This window comes from Carlito syrichta, unplaced genomic scaffold (genome assembly GCF_000164805.1).
Source record: "Carlito syrichta isolate Samal-C Ts95f unplaced genomic scaffold, Tarsius_syrichta-2.0.1 Scaffold302986, whole genome shotgun sequence".
NCBI lineage: Eukaryota > Metazoa > Chordata > Mammalia > Primates > Tarsiidae > Carlito > Carlito syrichta.
Genome location: NW_007247082.1, coordinates 131,751 through 159,545, shown reverse-complemented (window position 1 = coordinate 159,545; position 27,795 = coordinate 131,751). Strand labels below are relative to the sequence as shown.

The 27,795-nt window shown below is 48.4% G+C and overlaps 1 protein-coding gene across 2 annotated transcripts; it reads right to left on the bottom strand.

Annotated features, from left to right (window-relative positions):
• Window positions 1–4,624: 4,624 nt before the first annotated feature.
• SLC5A9 (solute carrier family 5 member 9) lies at window positions 4,625–26,856 on the bottom strand. Of its 2 annotated transcripts, none has more exons than XM_008057382.1 (14): window positions 26,643–26,856; window positions 24,852–24,923; window positions 22,549–22,653; window positions 22,151–22,315; window positions 20,918–21,023; window positions 19,970–20,050; window positions 19,458–19,663; window positions 19,122–19,257; window positions 18,522–18,629; window positions 16,065–16,215; window positions 13,827–13,995; window positions 12,096–12,311; window positions 8,099–8,258; window positions 4,625–4,889 (listed from the first exon to the last, which is right to left on the bottom strand). In XM_008057382.1, exons 1-14 carry the CDS (start codon window positions 26,802–26,804, stop codon window positions 4,681–4,683), a joined length of 2,046 nt encoding a protein of 681 aa, XP_008055573.1. In that variant the 5' UTR covers window positions 26,805–26,856; the 3' UTR covers window positions 4,625–4,680. The 2 variants fall into 2 exon arrangements, with proteins under 2 accessions (XP_008055573.1, XP_008055572.1); XM_008057381.1 differs by having other exon boundaries at window positions 4,632–4,889; window positions 22,151–22,348; window positions 22,498–22,653; window positions 26,643–26,804.
• Window positions 26,857–27,795: the final 939 nt, after the last annotated feature.

The window sequence follows — 27,795 nt, the reverse complement described above, 5'->3', positions numbered from 1 at the left end:
GAAGCACCCTGGTCCTCAGAGAACTCAGAGTCTAGCCGGGGAGCTAAGAAGACACCAAAGCTTGGACATTTGGCACCTTTAGTGCCTAGAACAGAGCCTGGTCACAACAGATGATTTGTAATGTTCAGTGACAGAATGAGATAAATCTGGCTTGTAAAACCTCTAAACTGGAAGAGACCTCAGTGGTCTTTTTGTATGTGCCGTGCCCTCTGCCTGGAAGCCTCCCACGCCAGCATCCACTTCACATGGTCCACGGTAGGGCTAAGACCTGATGGTAGAAGGGAGAGCATCTCTCCCTGTGGGGAAGACTCCATGTTCTAAATTCTTTAGGCTTTGCCTTTTTCCCACTCAACAAAGTCTGACTTCAAAACCTGGTTGCTTTCTTTTTAAAAAAATTTTGCATTTTAGATTCAAGAGGTACACGTGTATGTGTTACATGAGCATACTGCATATGGTGGGGATTGGGTCTCCGGTGGCCCATTCCCCAGAGAGTGAATATTGTGCCCCATAGGTAGTTTGTGAACCCTAGCTCCCCTACTCCCATAAGGGGGTATCCCCAGTGTCTATTATTTCCATTCTTGTGACCATTTAGCTCCTACATATGAGCGAGAACATGTGGTGTTTGGTTTTCTGTTCTGAGTTCACTTGGGATGATGACCTCTAGCTCCATTCATGTTGCTGCAAAGGACATGAGTTCATTCTTTTTTATCTTGCTAAAATTCTTAATTTGATTTCCCAGAAGCAGCACATGAAACTAGGTACCAGTAGGCTATCTGAAAGGAGAGCCCAGGAACCACCATCGGGGAAGTGGAGATATGAGATAGGGAAGAGAAGGAAAAAATACAGGGTGTGTTAATGGACATATTATGCAGAACCTCTGAGAGATCGTTTAGAACAAGCTCTGAGTTGTCCAACTTCAGGGTGAGCAACTGACCGTGCTGTTTGTCAGTGGTTCAGGGCTGGTCCCAGATGCGTTAACTTCCAGCACTTCCCTAGCCTATGCAGTGGGCTGACCATTTTTCTACAGTCAGAGAAAGTCCTCAGCAGAGAGTTACAGGGGCTTTCAGCAGGAAGTCATGGCAAATATGACTAGTGAGTTCCTGGGAATGTAGACAAAACACCGACAGCCTCTGTTCCAGTAGTCCAATGCCCATTCTCTCCTGTTCCTTGTCTGTAAACCTCACAGCTCTGCCTCAGAGGCAAGAGGCTAAAAACAAATAGATTTGTAAGGGGAAATTAAATATATAGGGTTGATATTTGCAAATGAGTAGATGGTATCTCTGTTTTATGGACATTCGTTGTACCCGTTTTTACTTTTGCATATGCTGTCCCTCTACCTTGTATGACTTCTCCTAGAAAACTCCCTTTCATTCTTCAAAGTCCACCTCAATTATTTTTTTTTCCTGTTATGCCCTTTCCTGATTACCCTGGTAGTTAATTGCTCTCTGCTCTGACAGCATGTTATGCTACATCTAAAATAACATTATTAGGTAGTATCAAGCCCCCTATGTGTTCCTCTCACCTGCTACTAATAGTAGTAATAATAGCTAATACTTATTAATTGCTTTAGTTATGTGCCAGACAATGTTTTAAACACTTTATTTGAATTAGCTCATTTAATCCTCTCAAACAACCCTATGAAGTAGCTGTAATTACTATCTCTACTTTATGGATGAAAAAAATAAGACAGAGAAGTTAAAAAAAAATTTCTAATATCATATAGGTAGCAGATGACAGAACTGGGATTTGGTTCCAGAAGGTCAGTCTTCCAAACCCCTGCTCTTAACCACTGCACAGAACAGCAGTGGTTCTATGGCTTTTTCTATGGTTTTTTGCCAGAGTAGAGAGCCCAAGGACTAAACCTCGAGGATATTTCTAGCAGTTTCCATAGGGTCTCATGCCAAGCTAGAAAACATGGTCTTAGAGAGTCTTTAAAAGGTAGAATATAAGATTTGCATTTTAAAAAGATAATACTTACTGTAGTGCATAGGGTGAATTGGAAGAGGAGAGACTAGGAAGAGTGATAAATGTCAAGGGGATGTTGAAATGATCCAGGTAAGATGAAGTCCCAAGTTTGGCAGGGAACCTCCCCCCTAAGCTAACACCTGCTTACCTCCCAGTCACTGTACCAATCAGCTCCCCACATGTAGGGTTACCACTCAAGGATGTGCAGGTGGTACCCTGCACAAATGCCCCTGGCCACTGGGGGCTGAGGTCTGACTGCCACTGACAGCCCCTTAGTCAGGAGTTGCATCTGGCAAGAAGGAAGAGTACCTTTTGCTCACTTCCCCAAACAAACCATAGGACTAGCACTGGCCTTGCCCCTGTGCACCCTCCACTTCAGACATTTTCAACTCTTTTAGTTATATCATGATTTTTCTACCTCTGTGTTTTTAATATTTGGTGTCCTCTCCTAGGGATGCTCTTTCACTCACTCATTCACTCATCTTATTCATACAACAGTTTTTCTTGTACCTACCTTGTGCCTGGTAATTTTTTGGTGAAGGGGATTCAGTGAGAAGCTCACAATTTAGGAGAGGAGGTGCAACTAATGAGATAATTATACAAATATAGCAGTATATACTGACACATGCTTTGAAGGGAGCATGAGACTGTGTGTTGGGTGCTGGGAGCTTATCTGCTCTGGGATGCAGTTGGCCATGCTTAGATCATGACTGGGACAATAAGGCTTCCCTTAGGATGTGACTTTTGAGTGGAAATGTGAAGAACAAGTAGGAATTAACCAGGTAGAAGGGTAGGAAGGGGAGTGGCCACCCTTCCTGCAGTCCTACTATATTCAACAGCACACTCGTGAATCCTTGGGTCAGACAAGACAGGTCTGGAGTCCAGTAGAGGCCCAGCATAATAAAGTAGGAGGACGAAACTGAGGAGGAGGCCAAAAGTGGAGGAATGGAGGGACATCCCCCAAATCTGCAGGGAGAGAGGGGACTGAGAGCTGGGCAGGAGGCAGGAGGCAGAAGGCAGGCGGCAAGAGGTAGGAGATTGAGGAGAGCTCTGATAAAATTCTCGTCGCAGGCTGCTGAGGAACTCCTAAAAATAGGATGCTCAATACCCAATTTTAGACTGTACTTCTGTAGTTTAAAATTCTCCTTCTCCCCAAACCTTCAGTCTATCTCTCACAGATACATGTATGAATGGTTTAGGGAGAAATCGGGGGAAAAGCTGAGTTCTCAGTGAAGATCAAAGGGGGGAAAAATGGAGAGGGTAGAGTCACGTGAGGTGAGACACAAGTGGGTTCAAAAGGTCAGAGAACACAAAAACTTAGAGACAGCAGCGACAGGAAGTACTCGTAGAATCAGTGGTGTCTACACCTCAAAGAAATAGATTTTTTTTTTTGTATCCAGTTGTAATTAGTGATCAGTGTTAATTGATGAGATGGGGCAGCCTAGGCAGGGAGATATAAAGAAGTCATACTATCTCTTCATGTCTGTCAGTGGGCTGGGACTTTGGTCTCATTCCAGATGTCTGAGAATCCCTTGTTTAAACTCAAATTAAGGAGACTCCTCCCACTAGCTGACTCCCCAAGTCACCAACCAGATAACCAAGCACAAAGCTCACCAGGACCTTGGAGAACTTATTAATTCAATAAACATTTATTGAATGGCTGTTATTTTCTGGGTACAAAGTCACTTGGGACATGGTCCTTGGTCCCTGCCCCTTAGAGGCCTCCTTCTAGAAAGGAAGACAACCCCATGGTTAGGTGTGATCAGTGTTGTGACAGAAGCAGGTTCAGGGTCTCTGGGAGCAGGAGAGGGACCTTGACACACTTTGGGCCATTAAGACAGCTTCTTGGGGAAAGGACACTTAATGAGGTCATGGTGTATTCCAGGGTAGGCAGGTGCATGGCTGGCAAAGGGAGGACAGAGTCCCAGGTGCAGTGGTATGTAGACTGTCCGTGTTGCCCCCTGCAGGACTTACCCTTAACTACAGAGTAGCATGTCTTGATTTCTCTTGTTTTCGACAAGTCACATCTTTTCAGCTGAACTCTAAGCTCCTCAAGGTCATGGAGACTTTGTGTATATTTGGGTTTGAGAGTAGAAAGAGGCAGCATGTAAATAGTGCTTAGGAGAGGTCCTCATCCAGGAGCCCAAAATACCATCTGTCACTGGGCTTACATTCCACCCTTGGCCCCTCACCCCCTTGGGTCTGACAGCCACTATTATGGAGCCATCAATGGAATATAGGGCCCTCCTGGGCAAATACATGCTACAAATAGATTGGGGGTTGAGAATAGAGAGGTGGGGGGACCTGAAGTGGGAAGAGGAAAGAGGATATAGGGAAGCAGTGTTACACTTGGACTTTTTCCAGATATTCTTGTATCATCTAACTTTCCTGACCTCAAAACACAATACAGTAAAGGTTTATGAATATACTCAAGAAGAGAGCAGAAACAGTGTCTTTGGGGTAGGAATATAAGGCAAAGTATTGGAAAGAGCCGTGGAGTGGGGAGACCAGAGTAAGTCCTGCTGGGTCTCATCCAGTGCTCTCTCTGGGCCGCCGTTTCTCCAATCATCAAGTGGAGAATGCTCTTCAGTGGCTCTTGCCATCTTGGCCACTGTGGTCTCCAGTTCAGACAGTAAGATGGGAAGAGAGCCTGTTTCTATGGCTGGCAGGCTTGGGCTGTGTGTAATTGTCTCCATTGAAGCCTGGTCTGTGGGGTCACGCAAAATAGCCCCAGAGGAAGACATTGATGGCCAGCAAGAGGACAGCATTGATGTTGCAGACACTTCTCCAGAGTGGCTCCTCCTCGATGCTGGTCAGCTTCTGTTCTAGAACAGCCTTTTCTGCCGGGCTCAAGGCCTGCTCTGGGGCCCCAGAGAGTCCACAGAACCAGCCCCAGAGCTGCTTTCCCCAGAACCTGCATGAGGCTGGAGGGATAAAATCAAAAAGAGGAGGGGAGAGGCAAGGAGAGGTTGGAAAAGGGAAAGTGATGGGAGTGTGAGGGAGGGAGAAAGGGGGTGAGAAACTAAAGAAAGGGATGGGAATGCACAGAAAGCAGGGGATGGTGGAGCCATTGACTTGACCTTTTCTGTGGACCGCTGCCTGGGTGCTGAGCTGGGGCTCTAGACTAAGCTCTGCCCTTGGCCACAGCATGCAATGGTCATGGGGCAGAAGCATCTCATTGTTGCAGAGAGCTTGGTGTGTTAAGGAGGGAAGATGATGCAATTCATCCCAATTCAGAGCACAAGTTCTGACTAGGCAAGGAACATTATCTCAACCAGGAAGAGGGGAGCATTTGAACCAGACTGATGCAGAACCTTCAATTGGGAAGGGGAAGGGGCTGCAAGCCAAGAACTTGGCATTCCAGGGTCAGCTCTACCATTGGTTACTATGCAGACAGATCACCCAGCTTCCCTGAGCTGCAGGTTATTTCTGTCTCAAATGGGTCAATGACATATGCCCTTTTCTTCTCTGTGTTATTTTGCGCATCAAATGAGAATGGAGATTTGAGAGCACTTAAAAAAGTTGCCAGCACTAGGGCAGTGGGAGAGGTTCTCGTGCCTTAGATGTTCTAAACGCAAGTGATACCAAGTCCATGCAGACACAGACTCCTCAGTGCGGGAAAAGGGTGCTATCTGGGATTAAAGGGAACACAATTCACTAAAAACGAAACCTAAAAGAAATAATATGGTAAATATTTTTAAAGTTTATGAAATTAGCAGATAGCATATTAAAAACAAGGTCAATATAAAAAGGTTTTCATTGAGATGGAAAAGAATGCACTGTGAATGAAAGCTTTATTATCTGAATGGCTTTGGAACCACAGAGCATCAGAGATGCAGGCACACTGGGTACCATCTGGTCTGGCTCCCTCAATGCACAAAGGAGAAAAAAGGCACAGGAAAGGGGAGAGACTTGTTTAAGGTCATGAAGCTGCAGAGCTGCACTAATAACAATAATATGAATGCCGTCTTTTGCTTGTACTAGCCTTTATCATTTTCCAAGGAATGAACTTTTGCCTATAATAGCACCAGTCTTTCCTGCCCTTTCCCTTCCTGACCGCAGTGGTTTGGAGGGGAAGGGATGTTGGGTTTCTCTCATTGAACATCTTGGCTGACTCAGTGACTCCTTTCTCTGTTTTGAGAGCAAGTCATCCAACAGAAAGTAGGTTTTCTTTCTTCTTCTGCAGAGATGATTCTGCCCCTTGTATGGGGGCCAATCAGGGAGTAGGTCTGTCTGTATAATGCTGTGTAAGTCTGACTAGTTCTGGGCTTCAGCCCTGGGGAGGTACAAGCTGTCTGCTTCCTCTTTCCCTTTGGGAATTACCTCTGCGGCTTTTCCTCTTTCTTTCCTCCCTCTCTTGGTAGCTGCCTTGCCTACCAAGACCATGTGCTCTCAGGTTGCTGTCTTTGATGCCACAAGTTTTACAGGAGCCAGGACCAGGTCTTTGCAATGATAGTGGTGGTGGGAAGCAGTTTTAAGACCCCAGCATCTGGTACATGAACATAAAGCTTGAAAAAGAGACAATGAGGTGCATTTTGTTTTTTGCCTTGAACTAACTGGGGTAGCTGATAAGACCAGGAAGGGTGACTCTGATCCTTGGTAGTGCTTTCTGAAGTGAACCTGTATGGGTTTTGACCATGGAAGCTTAGAAATAATTCTATCCATCATTAAGGATACCTCATTATAGTGGTTCATGGACTTTTAAACACTGTAGTATGGACAAGAATCTTTGAGCCTTGAACTTTGGTGGGATTCTGGAGCTTATGATGTTACTAACTCTAGACAAGTAGGTGCTTCTCTAGAATTAGAATCTTAAGCAAATTTGAAGGGCCTCAAGAGAGGCAGGAGCCTTCTCAGGACTTGGGGAGAGACAGGGCCCCTAAAGCCTGACAAAGGCATGAGAACTGAGTGGCACAGTGTTTCCAACCAGGCCAGGGCAGCAAGTGATGCGTTGATAATTTTGTCTATGCTCTTAACTCACTAGAATGACTGAAAGCTTGGCACATCGGAGCTTGGTGTAGAACTAAGACATTTCCTAAGACCCTGGCAGAGCTACGCCCAATCCAATGTGAGAAAGCAGCTGGCAACGGAACCCCAACTCTATCCAGGCACTGGGACTTAAAAAATACATTTAGGGCTTAAATTTCATTGAATTTTTAACTCACAAGGGCAAGAGAAATTGATTTTGGAGTTGAACTTGCAAACTGATTTAAATTTTGGGATTTTAAATTTTTCCTTGGGAATTTTGTAATTGGAAAACCTTTACAATGTCTTCATTCTATCATTATAATATTCTGATATCATTATTTAATCTCACACCAGAAAAGTTATAGCTTCATTATGTCTCACACAGGAAAATCATGTCTTATAATAATCTTCAACTTTAGATACCATGTGACCTTGGAGTACATTTAAGTAATATACTATTGTAACACAGGGACCTCTAGGAGGCGCAATTTATATGGTCCATCAGCAGCTGGAGGGGTAGTTATTCTGAAGGAGTCTCATGAAGACAGACACAACTATGGACACATGGCCTCTCTCACCCCATGAGGGACAACCAGGCATGTGTGTGACTATAGACAGCACTGTTGAGCCCAGTGGGAAATAAATATATATTTTTAAGTGGTGGTGGGGGCTGGGGATTTTTTTTGTCATGCCTGATGTTTTCCTTTCACATGGAGGGAAATTCATAAGTGGAATACTCTGATTTTTGTCTTTGTACCCATTCAGCCTAGGCGTGGTGAAGGGACTTCCCTGTTGATAGATTCAATACAGGAAGGATAAAGAGGGCATGCTTGGCTCAACTGCTTCCTCCTTCAAGGGGTGGGCTGTGCCCTCAATCTGATCTGCTGGTGACTGCATAGGTACCTGTCTCATGCTAGAGTTTACTATTAGGAAGTGCACCTTCCTGTGGATATAAACCAACTCTTTCCACCCACACCTTGTCAGTAATGAGGGCAATAATTTGGCTCCCATCTGCCTTATTCATTTGTCTTATTTTTCAAGCAGTTGAGAAGCCATGTGAGAAGCCAGGAATGGTGATATTCATTGGGTTCTCCCGGAGACCCATCCCCAGTGCTGCCCCCGCTGCTCCTCTGGGGTGGGCATCCCCCAGCCTGCCTCAGCCTACCTCCAGGCTGCTCCGGACCCTGGCTGGAGTTCTCTGCTACTCTGTCTCCTGCAGGGCACTCCCCGACTGGCCTCTCTGATATGTCCAGCGAGCTCTCGTAAGTCTCCTTCTCCAGGTCAGAGCGGGGGCAATTTCTTGTCCACCATGTCAGGCGAGCAAGCTGGAGGGAAGGAAGACACTGGAGTCAGTTGTCTTTTTTTTTTTTCGTGCGCCTGTAGTTCCAGCTACTTGGAAGGCTGTAGTTGTCTTGAAGAGCAGTCTTGCTGTAGAAAAAGAGGGCCCTGTTCATGGAAGGCTATCAGAGCATCAGCAAGGAGGATGAGGAACAGAGACAGGGCTAGGAGTCAGAGGCCTGGATCTTAGCCTTAACTGTCCCTTTCATCAGATATGAGAATTCCCCCAGTGCCTACTCTATGTCAGGCTTGTGCTGGGTGCTGGAATACAGACCTGAGACACACATGGACCCTGACCTCGTGGATCTCACGGACTGAGAAAAATGAGGTTGGACAGGGAGGCTGGTGCCTGATAATAAAAGGCTTGGAAGGTCAGGACAAGGAATTCATACTTAAAAAAAAAAAAACTATAGGCAACGGGGAATCACTGTAAACTTTAAACAAAGGAGAGAGACCATAAGTAGTCCATGTGTTCTGGGATTTCCAAAGATCTCTTGGAATTAATTGAAGGGGGTCCAGCCTGGAGACTGTTGCAAAATTAAGCAAGAAATAAGAGGCACCTGAGGTAATGGGTAGGCGAGAGTAGCTTTGAAGAATGCTAAGGAGGTAAAACCTACAGGATGCAGTGCCTGGCTGAATGAGCCAGGTGAGGGAAAGGGGGGAGGCTAACATGGCTCTGGAGTTCCTGCCTTAGATGATTAGATGGGTAGTGGTGCCCCTGCCAAGGATAGAGGATGACAGGACAAGGGGTGGGTTTGGTCCTGGGGGGGGAGAGAAGGAAGAGAGAATATGCACACGCACAAATGTGATGAGCTTCATGAGTCATCTAGGTGAAGAGAAATATATCTTGTGTCCTCTAGGTCAGGGGTCCCCAGACCCCAGGTCGTAGACCTGTACTGGTCTGTGGCCTGTTGGGAACCCAGATGCACAACAGGAGGTGAGCTGTGGGTGAGCAGAGTTCTGCCTCCTGTCAGATCAGCGGTAGCAGTCGATTCTTATAGGAATGTGATTCCTACTGTGAACTGCACATGCAAGGGACCTAAATCATGTGCTCCTTATGAGACTCTAATGCCTGATGATCACCCCCACCCCCGTACCTCCCCACTCCCACCCGTCTTACATGAAACTGGTCCCTGATGCCAAAATGGTTGGGGACGTCTGCCTTGGCAGTTTTCTCTCTTCTCCTTTTTGGTGGCTCAACAGACTAAAACATAGCAAATTCTTTGATTGGTATCAGTGGTGTTGGATTCACTGCTACCTGAGCTCTGAATTTCTGCTTTTCCAGCTTGGTGCTTCTGGCCAGATAGCTCTTTGTTACATGCTGAGCCAGGTATCCCCTGCCTTATTTTTCCAGCTTCCTGCTTTCCACTGTGCTGGGCCCAAGCATGCTTCTCTATGGGATCATGAGAGCTTGGGTGACTTCCTTGCTTGTAAGTGTCTCTCGATAAACCTTACTTTGTACTATCACTGTGTGTCACTAGTAGCATATGAACTGTGTTTTTTTGTGTCACCAGGAGGCAGTTGGATTTCTGGGCTTGAAACTTGGGAGAGGAGTTTTGTGTGGAGATGGAGAATAGAGGGTCATCTCAATGTAGAACGTTGTTGAATTCATGGCCCAGGGACACTGTAGGGTGAGACAGGTTCTAGGCCATAGATGGGTTCCTAAGGAACACTGATATTGAAGGGGCAGGAAGAAAAGTCCATGAAGAAGTCAAAAGATTGATCAGAAGGCCAGGGAAAAAAAAAAAACCAGGATCAGGATAGTTCATGGAGATGAACAGAATGTCTTCAGAGTACAGGAAGTGGTCAGTAATGTTTAGTTTCCCTCAGAATTCACTTGAAATAAAGACAGGAACATGACCACTGAGTTGAGCAACAAGATATTATCAGACACCAACACACAGTTACTGTGACCTTGGTAAGAGCAATTTTGGCAGAAAGCTGAAGACAACAGCCAGACAGCAGTGGGCTGAGAAGCAGACAAGAGGTGGGACATGGAGGCTGGGAATAAAGATCATTCTTTGCAAAAGTCTACTGTTGAGGGGAGGAGAGGGAGGAATGAGAGGAGAACAATCCAGGGAAGGATTTTACATTGTGAGGAGGAGAGGGAAGAAGATTGCAAAATCTGAAGCACCATACATGTGAGGGAATTATTCATGATGGCCACCCAATGTTCAGGGACCGACTTCTGGCATCAACTCTGTTATGGGCTCAATTGTGTCCTCCCCAAACTTATATGTTGAAGTCCTAACCCCCTGCACCTTAGAATGTGATTATATTTGGAAATGGGGTTTTTAAATATATAGAAGTTGCTAAAAAATGCATACATATTTTAAGGGGAAAAAAACTATATTAAAAATATAATGCTCAATATATACCAATAACAAAAGATGAATACAAGTCATGTTTGACTTCTGCAATTACAAGAGGTGCTCAAAGTGGTTACCATCAGCATCCAGACACTTCTGATTATGATGAACTAAAAGTTATGCATAGATAACATCTCTTAAAATGTTATATGTACATTTATGTATACATTTTTTGGCACCCCCCCCCCAGTATATTTCAGGCTAAATGAGGTCATTAAGATGGTTCTTAATCCAATAAGACCAGTGTCCTTAAAAGATAAGGAGATTATGTCACAGACAGGCACAAGGGAAGATCATGTAACAAAAAAGAGAAGCCAAGGAGAGAGGCCTCAGAAGAAACCAACCCTGCCAACACCTTGATCTCAGACTTCTGGCATCCAAAATGGTAAGACAAAAAATTCCTATTGTTCAAGTCACCCAATCTGTGGTACTTGGTTATGGCAGCCCTAGCACACTAGTACAGGTTCTAACAAACAAACAAGCAAACATCAAAAGACTGAATTTCATTTTGGGAGAGGTGAGAATTTTCATTTGGGCTCGTAATCTAGTAAACTTTCTGTGGCTTTTCCCATGCACTTGTTTCTTGGCCACTCAAAAATTCTCTATTCCCTATTCACAATAGCAAAAACATGGAATCAACAATGCTGTCCATCAAAGCTGGACTGGGTAAAAAAAAATGTGGTCATATACACAATGGAATATGATGCAGCCATAAAGAAGGACAAACATATGGACTTTGCAGCAACTTGGATGGATTTAGAGTCGATCATACTCAGTGATCTATCACAGAAACAAAGAACAGAATACCATATGTTCTCACTCATAAGTGGACCTTGAACAATTATAATTCTATAAGAAAGGGATTGGCAGTAGTAGGAAAGTTTCAGGGGCAGTGTGGGATTGGCAGTTGAGAGAAACTCCTGGGAAAGGAGGGGCACACCTCATCAGCAAGGGTACCTGTATAATCAACGTTTGTATACCTAGCCCTGAATTGTACCCCACATATTTATTTTAAAAAATATTCTCCATTCATTCTTCAAGGTCCAACTCAAAGTGTCCTCAGTGTACTCTCCCCGGCTCCCAGGAGGTGACTGCCTCTCCTATGCTGTGTCCCTCTCCTTGAACTTGGCCCTTCTGCACTTCCTCTTCGAAGAGTAAAAAATGTGTCAGTGTGTCTGCTTCCCCCAGGGTTGGTCGCTGGCAGGGACCATTCATCTTTGTAACCCCAGCACAGTGCCTGGCACATAGTGGGTACTCACTGGGTAAAATTTTTGAATTGAATAAATTACTTTTCACTGGAGTGTTCATAGTTCAGTGAACTCCCCCTCCAGAGAACATTAGCATGACCACAGGGGAGATCCTAACCCAACAGAGTGAGACCTAACGGTGGAAATCCACGCACTGGAGATAGGAAGAGCATCTCTGGGGGCCCTCAGTGTGAGTACACACACTTGCCTTTTCCTCAGGGATGGGGGTTGTACAGAGGCTGACGGTCACGATGATGATGGCAGTGAGCCCGCAGAGGAGGAGTGCAAAGTACAGGTAGTGGAAATCCTTCAGCACGGCCGGCCTCTGGTCTGCCTCCCCACAGGCTGGGGCTGGGTAGGAGAACTCCAGGATCATGCGCAGAAGCCCCACTCCCAGGCCAAACATGAGGCCCCAGAAGGCTCCCTACGGAGAGGACAGACACCAGAAGGGGTGAGAATCAGGTGGGAGACCCCCGGAGGCCAAAAGTCACTCTGTCCCTCCCAACCTCACTCTTCCACTCATCTATTACAATATTTGGCAAGTCCGTCTCAGTGAGTGCCCCATGAATGCTGAGACGTTGTCTAGACTTCAAGGCAGGCAGAGGGTAGTGCTGGTGAGGGCATTGGTGCTAGGGTCAGATGAACCAAATGTGAATCCGGGTTCCATACTGGAATGACCCTGAACCAATGACTCAACCTTGCTGACTCAGATTTTTCTCACGTGCCATGATAAAAGAAACTCATAAAACTAAGTACCAAGTTAATTAAAAGATGCTTAATATTCATCTAGAATGGAATAAGCTTTTGTAATAAGCAGAAAACACCAGGATCTCCTTCTTGTCTTTCTGTAGTGATAAATCAGAAATCAGAATAGAGATTTCCCTTTGTTGCTTTTTTTTTTTTTTTTTGGTTTTAAAGAAAGGTTCTGGTATCTCCCTTGTATTTCTTTTTAATAACCCCATTTGGCCCTAACTCGTATCTATTCCCAAGTATTTAAGAGTCTGATGACATATATTTTAAAAAATGAGATGCTGATTGTAATTTCAAAAACTCTAGAATGAACACAAACTCCCAAGATTCAACTGGGCCCTGCTGTGTGGCATGGTTATCAGCGAGATGAGACCTCTGCAGCAGGAGACACCTTGCTCAGATGCCATGGAGGGAGGAGTTTCTGTGACCTCCTTTGTGATGACCTTGCACTCTCACACTGCTCTTGTGCAGTTGCGTCCATGACATCTCTCAACTTCCCAATGTGCAGCCAGTAGGTTTGGGCCTGTGTCTTCTAGACGATCCCAGGGAGTAACCAAGGTTCCAGTCCTGGTGACCCCAGCATCTCCCCAGATCCCATCAGGTTTCAGTGCTGTTAAGTGAACAATGCATTTGCAGGCACCCCTGTAAGTTTACACTTTATCATCATCATTGTCATTGCTGTCATTTTGCTTATATAGAGAGCCTTACAGTGTTAGAGACTAAACAGACCCTAGAAATCTTCCAATCAATCTTGCACTTTCACACACTCTATTCTTTGTGTCTGAAACACTTATCTACTTCCCACTAACCTGTCAAGTCTCAGTTTAGGTGTCAGTTCCTCTAGGGGGTCTTCACTGACCCCAGAAGACCCATTGGTTAGATGCATGTATTCTTCACTCTCCCAGCAGACAACATACTTTCCTATTATTGCTTATTTAATCATGGCTCAGTGATGGCAGACTTATGTGAACCTTGTAAACTGCTGCATCCCTGAAGCTGCCGTAATAGGACTGATAAACATTTGTTGAGTAAGTGAATGAATCTAGACCTGATGCTGTGGTCAGGGAGATGGGAGATGGAAACCTAGAGGGGGAAGAGGTTTTTCCAAGGTCACAGAGACAAGCTGATTGGCAGAACAGGTGTCCAGCCCCTCTGTGGTAAGGGGAGGAGACAGGTGCATAGCACTCACAGGCTCTGTGACCCTCTTGCAGAAGATGGCCAGAAGGAAGAGGGCAGTGATGGGCGGGGCCAGATAGCTGGTGACAGACTGGATGTAGTCAAAGAGCTGCCCACTGTTGGAGCTTTGGATGATGGGGATCCAGAGGATGCTGATGACGACGAGGAACACCACAAACACTCTGCCGGGGAGAGCACAGGGCACCACAAGGCACACTCAGATGGGCATGAGACGGCGTGGGGGAAGGTGGTGCACAGAAGCCGGGAAGGGAGAAGATGGCGGGGAATGCATGGTTGCCAAATCAGAGAAAGCTAGCAGGTCAAAATCCCACACACTAAAATACAGAAATTTATACTGTTAAAATCCCAGAATGTCAGAATCCAAGAAAACTATCCTTCTAAGACCTCAATGGCATTTATATATTAGATGTCTTCCAGGCCATGGCACCTATCTGGTGTTCAAAGAGGAATCCATACTTTCTACCCCACCACTCATCCCAGCAAAAGGCCTCTGGTCTCTGCTTGGGACATCCTTTCTCCCCTTTTGAGTTCCAATCCTGTGCAGGATAGTTCCCATCTCCTGGTTCTGACCCTGACTCCCTTACGTTGGCACTAAACTTCGGAGTAAAAATCCCACCTTCTTCTTCTGACTCTCCTTCATCTGATCCCAGCTCAGGCTTAAGTCCCTAGAGTGTTCTGGATATATGATTTTGCAAATATGTGGGCAAGTTGAAAACTTGTCTTGGATGTGTTGGGTGCAATGATGCATATAGACAGGAGATGGCGCCCAAACCCCACTGATTGATGAATTAAGCTAGCAAAAACCAGGTAGCTACCATGCAGAGGCAAGGGATGCTTCTTTTGAGATGGATCTGCATACGTGTCCTCACTTTTTCTTTTCCTCCCATTTTTTTTCCTTTCTCAGGCCCCACTAGAGCAGCAGCTATCCAAGTGACCTCCCTGTCTCTCCTCCTCTTCCTCTTTGCACAAACTGCCCTGCACTCAGATCCTGCAGTGGTCAGTCCTTGTGCCTAGCACTAACGGTGCACAGATAAGCAGGCTGTAGAAATCCATTAGGGAGCCGTGAGCAGAAGGCATTTGGTAGAAAGAACAATGAGTGCAATGGCAGGGAAAAGGGAAATGCAAAAGAGCAAGATACCCAAACTCAATAACCTATTTCCCAAAGGAGAGAAGAAGCACTTCAGTCCAGAAAACGGAGTTAGGGAACCTTCCATTATGAAGCAAAGATATCAGATAGGGCCCTTAACCCTACAAATCTCCAGTCTATGGAGAACAAGAAAAATTAGCCACCAAGTTATACTTTTAGTATTTTTAAAAACACAAAACTCTTATGCTTATAAGATAAAGTTCAAACTTTTAGCTTGGTGTTCAAGACTCTGTGTCATTGAGAGATGACCTTCCTATGAACATCTCCAATTGATGCAGGTACCACGCTGTGTTCCCTGTGTTTTCATCATTCTCATTAAACTGTGAGCACTCTGAGGGCAGAGCCCTGTGACTCATCTTTGTGTTCCCAGCACATGGAGTGCTGTGCATGGTGATAGTTGGGGTGAGTCTAATGGATTAAATTAATCGCATTTCTGTTATCCAGAGTTGGTCTGGAAGACCTTGAAGTAGCTACTTCTAACTTGCCTCATACTTAGTTCACCTTTCACTTCTTCTTTTTTTTTTGAGTTGGAGTCTCACTCTGTTGCCCAGACTGGAGCGCACTGGCCGCTCCCGGCCACCGCAGCCTCGACCTGCTGGGCTCCGGCGATCCTTCCGCCTCAGCCTTCCAAGTAGCTGGAACCACAGGCACACGCTACCACACCCGGTTAATTTTTGATTTATTGTAGAGATGAGGTCTCGCCAAGTTGCCCAGGCGGGTTTTGAACCTGCGGGCTCAGGCAATCCACTCACCTCGGCCTCCCAAAGCATGGGATTACAGGCTGAGCCACCGAGCCCAGCTACCTTTCACTTCTGAAGTGTGTTGTCATCTCTCTGTTGATCACATCCAAGAGAAAGTTAAATAGGCAGAGAAGAGGCGTTTCTCCCCGTTATTCTGGGGGGGAGGAGTGGTCCAGAGATGAGGAAGGCCATCCCGGAGGTGGTAGAGAGCCAGTCCTAAAGCCCAGTGCTCTATCTGCCATCCAGGGCGCAGACCCAGCCTCATCTGCTCAGGGTGACCGGGGCAGGGGGAGAGGGGTGTGAAGAGGGTGTCCTGAAAGGAAGGAAGAAGGGATCGGCGCACCTGCCCACCACCATCAGCTCCTGCTCTGTCGCCTTCCTGCGAAAGTGCTGCCACACGTCAATGGCAAACAGGGTGCTGCTGCTGTTGAAGATGGAGGTGAGTGAGCTCATGAGGGCGGCCATGATCACGGCGATCATCAGGCCCCGCAGACCTGGGGAGAGATGAGACTCGAATGGACAGCTGGCCCATGAAGGCCGGCTGTGCTGGGACCACGGAGGTTGAAGCAGTACCCAGCAAAGTCAGGAATCGGGGTGGGGATGAGATGAGGATGGTGTTGGGTGAGGTTTCCGTCAAGTACAGATAAGAAATCCGAGTCCCACAGAAAGAGAGGTAGCGTTCCAACCAGGTGCTGCCTCTGCCTTGCTTCCTGGACTTGGGTGACTCATTTGCCCTCCCTGAGCCTTGGTTTCCACATCATACCATTAAGGCATGTGAGACTAGGTAATCTTTAAGACTCTCTACAGCTTTGACATCTCCGTTTAAGCTTCACAGCTTGTAGACCCTTGGTCGGTGGGTTCCTCTGGAGGAGAGGAGGGAGGCGATTGTTATTAACTGGGTGTGTTTTAAGTGCTCTTGTACTTTCATCATTGACATTATGGCATTTGGTGAAAGCCCAGGCCTGGGAGGCAGAAGCCTTAGGGTTGTTTCCTAGCTCTGCAAGTAACTAGCTATACGAGGGAGGACCCCCCAAAATGGAATTTATTTATTAAAAATTTGCATATTTATTCTTATATGTTTAAACTTCAGTCACCTTCAAAGTACTCTCCATTTGAAGCAATATACCTATTGAGTCACTTTTTCCACTGCCCAGAATAGTTTTTGAACTCATCAGTTTTGATACTTTAGCGCTTCTGCCATTTTTTGTTTCAATTCTTCCATCTCAGCAAAAAATTTCCCTTTGAGGGCTTTTCTCATGCGGGGAAACCAACAAAAGTAGCTTGGGGTGAGATGGGGTGAATAGGGAGGGTGGAGCATGGGGGTGGAAGGTGACATGCCATTTTCGGTCAAAAACTGCTGAGCACTCAGCATACTGTGGGCAGCTGCACTTGTAAATCATTCCTCGTGAAATGGGCACACGTGTTGAAAGAATCCTCAAAACAAAAAAATTCACTGCAGCCTATTGCAGCCTCTCACAACAACACTAACTGGTACACTGATGTCAATGGGTTGCTAGAACACTTACCTAGTGTGGTAAGCCTGTCCTACAAGGGGCCTACTTTCCAAAAGATAATTCCAGTTTTGTGGGGTCCTCCCTTGTATTTAATCACCTTCCAATGTCTCCCTGGAAGACTCACAGGCACCTTGGACTCAGTGCTTCAGCTTAGGTACCCATCTTCCTCTGGGGCATTCTGTTTCCCTCTTTGGTTAATAGCAACTGTCCCATTCTACTCCAGACCAGAGTCATCTGAGACACCTTCCTCTGTGCTCTGTCCCCACCAGCCCTTCAGGGGCCGCTCTGCTCATCCTGACTGGGCCTCCACTGTCTCCACTACTTCCTTGATTCATTCCTCATGTTACCGAGGGTGGGAACAGCTCTACTCATCCACTGTCCTCCATACACTTCCCTTCCTGTGTCCCCGATTGCAATATCACTATAAACGCACCTTCTAAAGATCAAGACCTGGAGCTCCCTTTGATTTCTCTGTCTTTCTTGTTCCCAGACACAATCAGTGATCAAGTCCTGTCAATTTTACCTCACGAACATCTGTAAATCCCTTTTCTCCATCTCCAAAGTCACTGACTTGGTCCAAGCCACAGCTCCACCTATCCGGGCCAATGCTCACACCACACGGACTGTCTCCCTGCTTTCCCAAGCCTGCCTCACGTGGAGTCCTCTCTGCAGAGTGACCATACTACAGCACAAACCCAGTCATGCACTCTCAGGCCTAAGCCATCTGGAGTCCCAGTGCGCCACACTCCAGAAGGAGGCTTGGCTGTGACATTCGCTCCAGCAAGATCGTCTTCATCCTCCCTGCCGTTGCGTCCACACTGGGCTGCTCTGGGCTCAGACTGCATGCTCTCTCTCCACCTGGGCCTTCCACACACAGCTTCTCGCCCTTAGACTGACATTTCCCGTGCCTGTCCGGCTGAATCTGCCTAAGATGTTCCTTGGGACTCAGCTCCATTCCCTCCCCTCCCGGAGGCCTTCCTGACTGACGTGGTCCACACTGGGTCAGGTGCCTCAACCCCGACTGAGTCACCACACTGGTCACACTGAATTGCACCCCTGGCGCGTCTGGGTTCCCTGGAGACTGCATGAGCTCGGACAACTTTTTATCTCTGCACATAGGACCAGAGCCCGTGAGAAGTGTGGCGGGTGTGTGTGTTGGGGTGTGGGGTGCAGAGGTAAGCACTTTTCTTCCCTCTTCCCATCCATTTCAGCACCATCCTTCCTGGGTGGTGGGGATGGAGGAGATGAGGCGGGCGTGTGGGGTGGGGCGGGGGTCTGAGACTCACCGATGGGCATGAGAGCCATGACCAGCTTGGGGTAGGCGATGTTGGAACATCCCACTCGGGCCCCGCAGACTCTCTGGCAGACGCTGGGGTCCACACAGCCCACCTCATCTGCAGAACAAGTAGTGGCAGTCAGAGCCATGTGATCAGTGTCTTCTCAGATTGACCAGTATTTGCTTTCTGAAGCTATGTTCCCTGGAGACTCTGGCAGGACCCGTGTCAAGAAGGTCAAGGGCCAGGTGGTGTCTGTGTCTCTGGTAATTTCTTGCCCATCTACTATTCTGCAAAGCCTAGTAACCTCCTTTTGGTTTTAGGCTTTGCATCGTGATAAAACCAAATGTCCTTGGAAGGTGCCAAGAATGCCTTGATTGGTATTTCTCATATAGAGGAGAAGCAGATTTTTATAATGGTGCAGAGATTCAAATTTCTCCTACTGAAATATGTGTCACCTGTCTGGCCCACAAGGCCTAAACTACTTACTACATGCTATTAACTGACAAAGCTCACCACCCCCTGCCCTGGTCCAGCATTGACCAGGGACACCTCTGGATACCCCCAGTGAGCCCCATATCCCAGAACCCAGAGAGCACAACTCGCTCTCACCTGGGAACAGGGCCCGACTGACCATGCCAGGCATGACGATGAAGAACATGGGGAGGATCTTCAGGTAGCCCCCCAGCACGGAGCCGCCCTTGGCATGGGACAGACTCTTGGCGGAGAGAGACCTCTGCACAATGACCTGGAATGGCAGCAGTGGAGGCGTGCAGTCAGATTGAGGAGGGGCTCACTGGGGCACAGGCAAGCCCTGGCACTGGTCACTGATTGCACCCCTACTCCAGTTCCAGAATGAGGTCCAGCTTTCTCTGCATCCAGGCACTTGGTTCCGCAGGAAGCCACCCCCTTCCTGGTGGTCTGGGTCAAGCCTGGCAGGGGCGTTACCTGATCTGTGCACCAGCACCAGGTGGCCAGCACGGTGAGCCCGAAAATGAGACCTGGCCAAGGGATGTCCCCACTCACAGGGTCCCGAAACATGTGGAAGGCATCGGGCCGTGGGAGGTGGCAGGTGGTGTTGGGGACTGTGGCATTAGGGATAGCCTGCCTGTACCGCTGCTCCAGGCCTGGGTACCAGCCCACCTCTCGAAAGCCTGTGGGGAGAGACACAACAAAGCAGCCCTGACACCCCACTGAGCCTGTCACTCAGCTCACCCCAGCCCCATGTGGACCCTCGGGTTAGAACAGGTATGAGGATTGGGAGTCAGGGAGGGAGGTAGAATTCAGGCTCACGACCCTTGGTTAGAAGTAAAGGGAATCCTGATCTTTGGGAACCCCACCCTGGAGAGGGGACGTAGTTCTATGCCCTGGAAAGTTCCAGTCAAGCCAGGTAAGTGGCAGAGGCAGATCAGAGAGGAATTTAAAGGTGAGGGTGGGGGGTATTTAGGCCTCATCCTTACCCAGAAACATGAGGACCAGGGCTCCCCCCACCATGATCACTGTCTGCAGAGCATCTGTGTAGATCACGGCTGTGAGGCCCCCTGGAGATCCAAGGAGAGGACTGGTCAGTCAGCACCAATGGGCGTTCCTCTCTGGGTGCCCACCCTGTGCTTGGCCACACTGGGGAGACCAGACAGACATGGAGCCCTCTTAGCAGGGGGACTCTGGCCACCTGCCTTTCCCCCTGCCCCATGCTCTGCTCTGTCCCACCCTGGCAGAATGAAGCCTGGTCATAGTCAAAGATGTTTGTGTCTGCTCCTTCTACCCCAGACAGCATCCAGCTGTGGCCATCATGCTGTAACTTTGTGTTGTTTAATATCCTAAGTCCATTCCTTTCCTTGTGTTTTTTCCAGGAATATACCCTGCTTTCCTGTCCCAGTGCCCGCCTAAATACCTCCCATCTTTTGAGGCCTGTTTAGCCATAAGTAAGTCTGTCCTGCTCGAGCCTGTGTGAGGTGTTTTGGGAGAAATGGAAGAAGACAGTTTGTAGCCTTGACTAGAGAAGCTCACAATGACTCTGGTCCAGACGATAGTCCCCTCTCTCTACCCTACTCCCTGTGCAGTTGGTCTTTTTCAGTCTCTCTAAGAGTCTCTCCTTCCCTGTGTCTACCTGACTCTGTTTCCCCATTTCTACCCTTTTCACCTCTTTTCTCTGCCACATTCCATCTTTTAGGCTATTCCTCTGTGTTTTACTCTTGTTCTATATCTCTGTCCTGGCCTCTCTCTATCCTGGCCTCTTCCTGTTTCTCATTTTCTCTCTCAGCATCAGTTTTCTCTGTCTCTCTCCTCCTCTCTCTGGTCATCTCTCCTTCAGTCTTTCTGTCTGTGTCTCTTCCAGTCAGAGACTTGCCTCTTCACTTCTTGTCTCCCAGTCTCTGCACCCCGATGTGACCCTCCCTGGGCCCTACCTGCAATGGTGTAGATGGCTGTCACCACCAGCAGGATCGCGGTGGAGAGATAAAGATTCCAGCCCAAGGCCATCTGGATGAAGAGGGCTCCAGAGAAGATGTCTGTCTGCAGAAAACCAGGAGCCACGAGTCCAGGCTACCCAACACCCTCAGTGTGGCCATTATGGGTATGTCACCTGCTGGCTCAGCAACACCAGGTGTTCTCAGCCCTCACCGCAGGATGAATACCAGCCTTAAGTGCTAGCTAAGGAGTTTGGGCTTGACCTTGCAGACACTGAGGAGCCGTGGAGACTTTAAAGCAGAGGAGTACTGCATAAAGCTTCGGATCTGAGAACAATTTAATCAGGTAGCTGGTCTGTTGGACATGAGGGAATGGTGAGGAACAAAGCAGAAGCCTGAGGAAGTGAAGGAAGGAGCTGGGCTGGAGGAGAAGAGGTCATTTGGGAGGAGAGAGGAGGAACCCAGAGGGTTGCTGGCTGCTTCCCACAGAGCAGAGTCCCGCCTGCTGCCAGATGGCCCATGGCTAATGCAATGTGGCTGGAGCCCTGGTGCAGACAACCAAGGGCTCTGGACAGTCTACACGCTTGGGGTTATTGAAGGACCTGGGAGCACAGCCTTTCCCTAAGCTGACTTAGGGTTGTTCTCAAGCACTGGCGGAACAAGGGCCTTAAAGTGTTTCTCAGCCCTAGATCTGGCAACTGTGTAATTCCAATCCCTCTAGTGTAAGCTTGTGGACCTTACTCCATGATTGTTTTGTGAACCTATGACCAGATCTACCACATAACAGGAGGCGATCCTGGGGATCTGAACTTCTGTGTGGATTTGGGCAAGTCATTTGACCTGTCTAGTTTAGGTCAACAGAGAAAGAATAAGGGTCTTTCTAACTCTAACATTCTAGGCAATTGGTGAATGAAGAATTGACTAATGGAAAGGTAAGTGAATGAATGATATCTAGAGTTCTTTAAATACAGGGACTGTCATTCACTCAACAAACACTTGTCATGTATCTTTGATTATCCCACTGCTGAAGGGGAGCATGCATTGAAGGTATGTGGAGCATTCTTCCATTTTCTTTCCTCCCTCCCTCCCTCTTTCCCTCCCTCCCCTCCTTCCTCCCTCCACCTGATCTGATTGTCGGCTTCCCCTCAGCAAAACACCCATGATAATGCACTCAGCAGTTCCCTAGTCAGTATTTTCAAACAGACACAATGGCCACATGGTCATGGTACCCACTGATATCTTGGTGAAGATGTAGAGGATGAGAGACAACACAGACATGTACACCTGGATCCTCTGGCCTCCGAATCGCTTCTTCAGGTACTGTGGCATAGTGACCACACCAGCTGCGATATACACAGGGACGAAGATCCAGCCGAGGGCCAGGAGCAGCCAGGTTGCCTGGGAGAATGGGGAGAAGACAGCATTTAGGGCCTAGACGCAGACAGAAGGGTGGCTTCCCACCAGAGGCAGCACCATGCTGTGAGAGGGCCCTGAGCGGAGAGGTAAGGGACCTGGGTCTCATTTCACCACTCAGCCTCCCACACACCTCTAAGGTTCTATTTAGCACTAAGGCCAGGAACAAGGTGGATCAGACTCTCATTATCCTGGAGCAGCCAGGCAAGCTTCCTTACATTCCACTCGAAGCCACCCACAGCAAGGCCTCCAGCAGCCCCAGTCCCAGCCAGGCCGATGAACAAGCCACTGCCCACGTTGCTGGACATCAGAGATGCTCCAATCTGCAAGGCACAAGTGAGTCAAAGGTCAGAGCCAAAGGCCAAGTGCGGTGGTTCAAGCCTGTAATCCTAGCACTTTGGGAGGCCAAGGTGAGAGGATTGCCTGAGTCCAGGGCTTCGAGATCAGCCTGGTCAACTTGGTGAGACCTCGTCTCTACAATAAATTAAAAAATTAGCTGGGCATGGTGGTGTGTGCCTGTAGTTCCAGCTACTTGGAAGGTTGGGGTGGAAGGATCGCCTAAGCCCAGCAGGTCAAGGCTGCAGGGGCTATGAGCATGCTACTGCACTCCAGCCCAAGAGACTGAGTGAAACTCCAACTCAAAAAACAAAAAAAGGGTCAGTGTCAGGGTTAATCTGAATCAATCCGGAGTCAGGACTAGGAACAGTGAGGGATGGCACTGAGCTGACATTTGCTGAGTACCTACTGTATGCCAGGTACTGCATTAATAAACACATTTAATCTCCACAAATATCTGGAGGGAGGGTATCAATTTTCCCAATGCACAGAGGAATGAGCTAATGTTAGGAAACTTATTCACAGGTGATCCAGTGAGTAAGTGGTGAAGCAGGAAAGAAGGGAAGCCATGGGAAGTAACACTGATGGAGCTCGGCATGGGGGACTATCAGTCTGAGGGCCTCCAGAGAGAAGGATGCTGAAGGGGGTGACCTCTGCGGGGGGGAATAGCAAACCCCACAGGATGGACTGGAGGTCCTCCCACCACCCTAGGTGCCCTTCTCCTGCTCACAGGCCATGGTTTCCTCACACTAACAGGCCCAGAGCTCAGCTGTCTTCAGGATTGAGCAGGTAGTCCGTAGGGTCCCCAGGTTTCTCCTGGCTGGTTAGAGGAACCTGCTCTGTCCTGCTTCTTTCCCCCCACACTACTCCTCTCCAGAACTGTGATTTGGGAGCAATGGCTGAGAAGAACCACTTTCAAGTATTTTCCTTTCTTCTGATGAAGGGGTGGCTGGTAGTACCCCTGAGCCACAAGGTCCTGAGCACCCCATATGCCTGGGGGTTCTATCATGCTGGATGACATAAGAGCTCCCTGTCCCTACTTCTTTCTGTCCCAGACACCCAAACCTTCCAGGGAGCCCTTGAGGACTCCTGGGTTTCCTCTATTCTTTGAGAGTCTGTGACCAGAAGCGGGGAGGGTGGCGAGAACCAAGAGGAGGGAGGAAAGATGGCTGGTGGTGTGACTGTGTGTAAATGTGTGAGTGTGTGATTGTGAGAGTATCAGTGTGTCTGAGTGAGAGGGCAAATGTGTGAGAATATGAGAGTGCTTGTGAGTGTATGGGAGTATGTGGTGAGATTGCATGTGACTGTGTGAGTGAGCATGAGCCTGTGAGCGTATGCTAGATGTGAATGCATGTGTGAGAATGTGTGAGTGTGAGAGTGAGAATGTGAGTGATTGCATGCATGAGTGTGTGAAGTATGTGTGAGTGTGGGCATGTATGAATGTGTGTGTGTCAGTGTGTGTGAATGCGGGCATATGAGTGTGCATGCACATATGCTATGTGTCAATTTTGCACACCTGGGTGTGTATAATCCTGTAGCTACCATGGGGGCTGATGACTATTCGTTTTTGATGCAGGCCTTCCTCCTTGCATCCTATTCCAGGAGGAGGGAGTTAGTTCTGAGGACTAATAGAGATGTGGGGTGACCTGACGGGAGAAATTGGGGTCCATGAAGGTTTCAGGATTGATTCCCTGAGGTTGTTGGGAAATGTATCTCTATGATTCCTTACATTTAACTGCTCTTCAGTTTATGTGTCACCTTTCCAAGGACATCCTTCCTTATCCCCACCCCATCCTACCATCTGGGGCCTGGGGACTTCTTCTGAGCTCTGGGAGCCCTGGGCTTCCTTCTAGCTCAGCAGTGCACATATTATTTATGAGTATGTCTGCCCCACTCAGTCCTGAACTTATAGGAAAGGGTCATTCCAGATCCATCTCTGCAGGTCCAGTGCCCAGTGTGGGACCCAGGGGATGCTGGTCCAAGATGTGTGCTAGCAAGACCACTCAGGTTCACTCAGGTTGTGAGGTGGATTTGGGCAGGAGAGGAATCCAGAGTCAGGGAACTCACTGGGGAGGCTGTTGTCTTGGTCCAGACATGACAAGATGAGATGAGGACTTGGACTGTGGGGAGGAGGAAGAGAGCTGGGAGCCTCTGCAGTGGGGGTAAGTGAGGAAGGTCAACTTACTGGCCACCAGCTCATGGACCTCCCCGCCAGGAAATAGCCACCAATGGTCCCTCGGCTTGCACGGATGGACGACTGGAAAGGAAATGGGTGAGATGAGGACTTCCCAAGTCTCTGTAGCCTCTGTCTTCCACACCAGATTCCCTGCCCCTCGGTGCAGGTATTGAGGTGTCACAGAGGGTGAGAACTGAGGCAGGATGGAGCTGTCTAAGGGCTGGCAGCTTCACCATTTCTGTAGGAGAGTCATGTCCTCTCTGCGAGCCCTGCTGCTCATCTCCCAGGGCTTGTGTGAAGAGCAAAGGAATGAAGGACGCCACGTGTGTGCGACCTTTGGTGCGAGCATGCACCACTGTTCCTGATCCTCCCCTCTCCCACTGTGTGCTTTCAGGAGACTATTTGGGCTCTCCTCAGGTGTGCAGTGGCTGCCCTTTCACCAAGCTGACCTGCTGCCTGCTCTCTGACAGGCTGCCACACTAGAGGCAGGGAGGACAGAGAAGGTTGCTGTTCTGACCCTGGGACTTTGGGTTCCTAGGCAGAGTTAGAGGTTGTGTCTTGGGGCCCCCCGCTGACTTGGTCTTAAGTCAGACTATCCAGAGCCCCATCCAGGACCCCGGAAGAAAACTCTGTCCTGCACCTGTTAACGGCCTGTTGGAACTTTCTCTGGGAGGGCAGGATAGTGGGTAGTGAAGAGTAAACTTGAAGCAATTATTCAAAGGCTGAGGCCAATAGGTCTCTGACCTTCCTTAAGGGAAAGTAATTAGTCACCAGGGAGTGATAAATGTGCACAGGGCTTTGTGCTTGTCAAGCTTTTGCTTGAACTTCCCCATGTCACCTCTAATCCCCTTGAAGCCCATATGAGCAAAACAAATCTGTTTTACAGATGAGGAAATGGAGGCCCAGCACAGGGAGCAACTTGTCCAAAGTCACTGATGAGTTGGTGCCAGTAATCATCTGTTTGCCCATTTCTTCCACACGTCAGCCCTGGTGGCAGGAACTGTTCACCCCCTTTAGAGATGAGGAAACTGAGACTCAGGGAGGGCTCCTGACTTCACTAGAGCCTAGGACGTGACCAGCTTGGACTTGAATCACAGCAGAGTCTAAAGGTGCTGGCACTTCCGCAGAATACTGTGGTGATAATAGCAACCGCTTATTGGCTGCCAGCCGCCTGTCAGGCACTGTGCCAAGTGCTTCAGTGCGTCCTGTCGCTGGATGATTACAGCAATTCCATAGCGCAGTTCCTTGCTCTCATTGTCCACCTGAGAAAACCGAGGCTCAGAGAGGCTTCGTCTGTCCTCAGGGTCACATGGCTCTAGCTGTTGGAGCTGGGATCTGACCTCAAAGTCTAGCCCTGCCCACAACATGGAGGCTCCCAGGAACAACAGAGAACTGAAGGACCTTGGAATCTGACTGACTTGCTTCCCTGAGAGCCCCAGCTCCTTTAGAAAGCCCCACTCCTTGGCCAAGACACTAACTAGTTCAGGACTTGAATAGGACCAGGGCTCAAGCATTGGCAGAGTTGAGGGTCTTGGGTGGGGAAGGCGGCAGGACCAAGACTCAGGGCAACCAGGCTCAGGGCCAAAAGTGGCAGGTGCACGGAAAGAAGTCAGAAGCTGGGTCTCCGTCTACCTTCTACAAAAAGAAGGGCCAGTGGAGGGTGATTCCTGAAGGTCCCTCCATCTCAGCCCTGTGGTTCTGTGATCTGCTTCCTTCTGCCCACCCCTGCCCCAGCTCCACGGCCCCACCCAAGATGAGAAGTTGCCTTCTCTCTCAGGCCCTGCCCCAGGACCCACTCACCCAGATCCCCACGGCGATGACGAAGACAAAGTAGATGACCACCACCGCAATGTCGTAGGCGTGCAGGCCAACTCCAGAGCCCAGTGCTGAACGCGGAGTTGTTTCAGTCCTGTCCCCATCCCGCGAAGCTCCAGGCCCCATTGCTGCCAAGTTCTTGCACATCAGTCAGTGTTGGTCACCAGCAGGCTGGACTTTGAGGTGCTCTTGGCTTTATTCCTTTCCTTTAATGATTAAACAGCCCCAAGAGTCATTAGCCGTTGAGAAGGCCCTGAGCCCTGCTGGCACATCAAGTCTGGCCTGCCTTTTCTCCTGAGTGCCACCCCCATCCCCTGCAGGACTCCTTCCCTCCCCTTCTGCCTCTATGTGCATACACATGCATATAATGTACAAACACTGCACATGCATGCACACATACATGCCGATCCCCAAAGGAGCAGGAGGAGGAGGAAGGAGGAAAGGATCAGAGTCTTGGACTTCCAGAGCTGGGAGGGATTTCAGAAATCAGCATGTTTGAGCTCCTGCTTGTGTGAAGGGGAAACCGAGGCCCAGGGAAGTAAAGGTTCAGCTGGAACTGGAGTTCCAGTTTTCTTTTTTTGGTCTTTTTTGTGTGTGTGAGAGAAAGCAGGATTTATTGAGAGGACAGAAAAGCTCTCACAGTGGGAGGGGACCCAAAGGCCCCGAGTTCCTGTTTTCTTAATAGCTCAATGCAATTTTCTTTCACCTAGCAGAGAAAGACGAGGGAAGAGAGGTGCAGCATCTCCTATTATCCTTGCAAAACAATCACCGCCTCATGTACTTCTACTCCCATCTACTGAGGTGTTGTGGTTCCCTTTTTTACAATGTAGGAAGCTATGACCCAGGAAGATACAACAGTTTATTCAAGGAACAGGGCATGGCCATTTATGAAAAGGCAGGATTAGAATTCACATCTTTTGTTGCCTGGTTCATACTTCCTGCCCTGTGTGGTGACAGAAGGTCAGGAACCTTCCCTCAGAAGGATGCAGTATGCCCTAGATCCAGGAAAAACTATCTGCCGGGACTCAGACACCTGGTTTCTAGTCCCAACTGTACCTGTCATGGAACTGCAGATGTCCTTGGGCAGGTAGCCTGGGTGTCCTCATCAGCATGACTTGTGCCCTGCCTGCCTCACAGC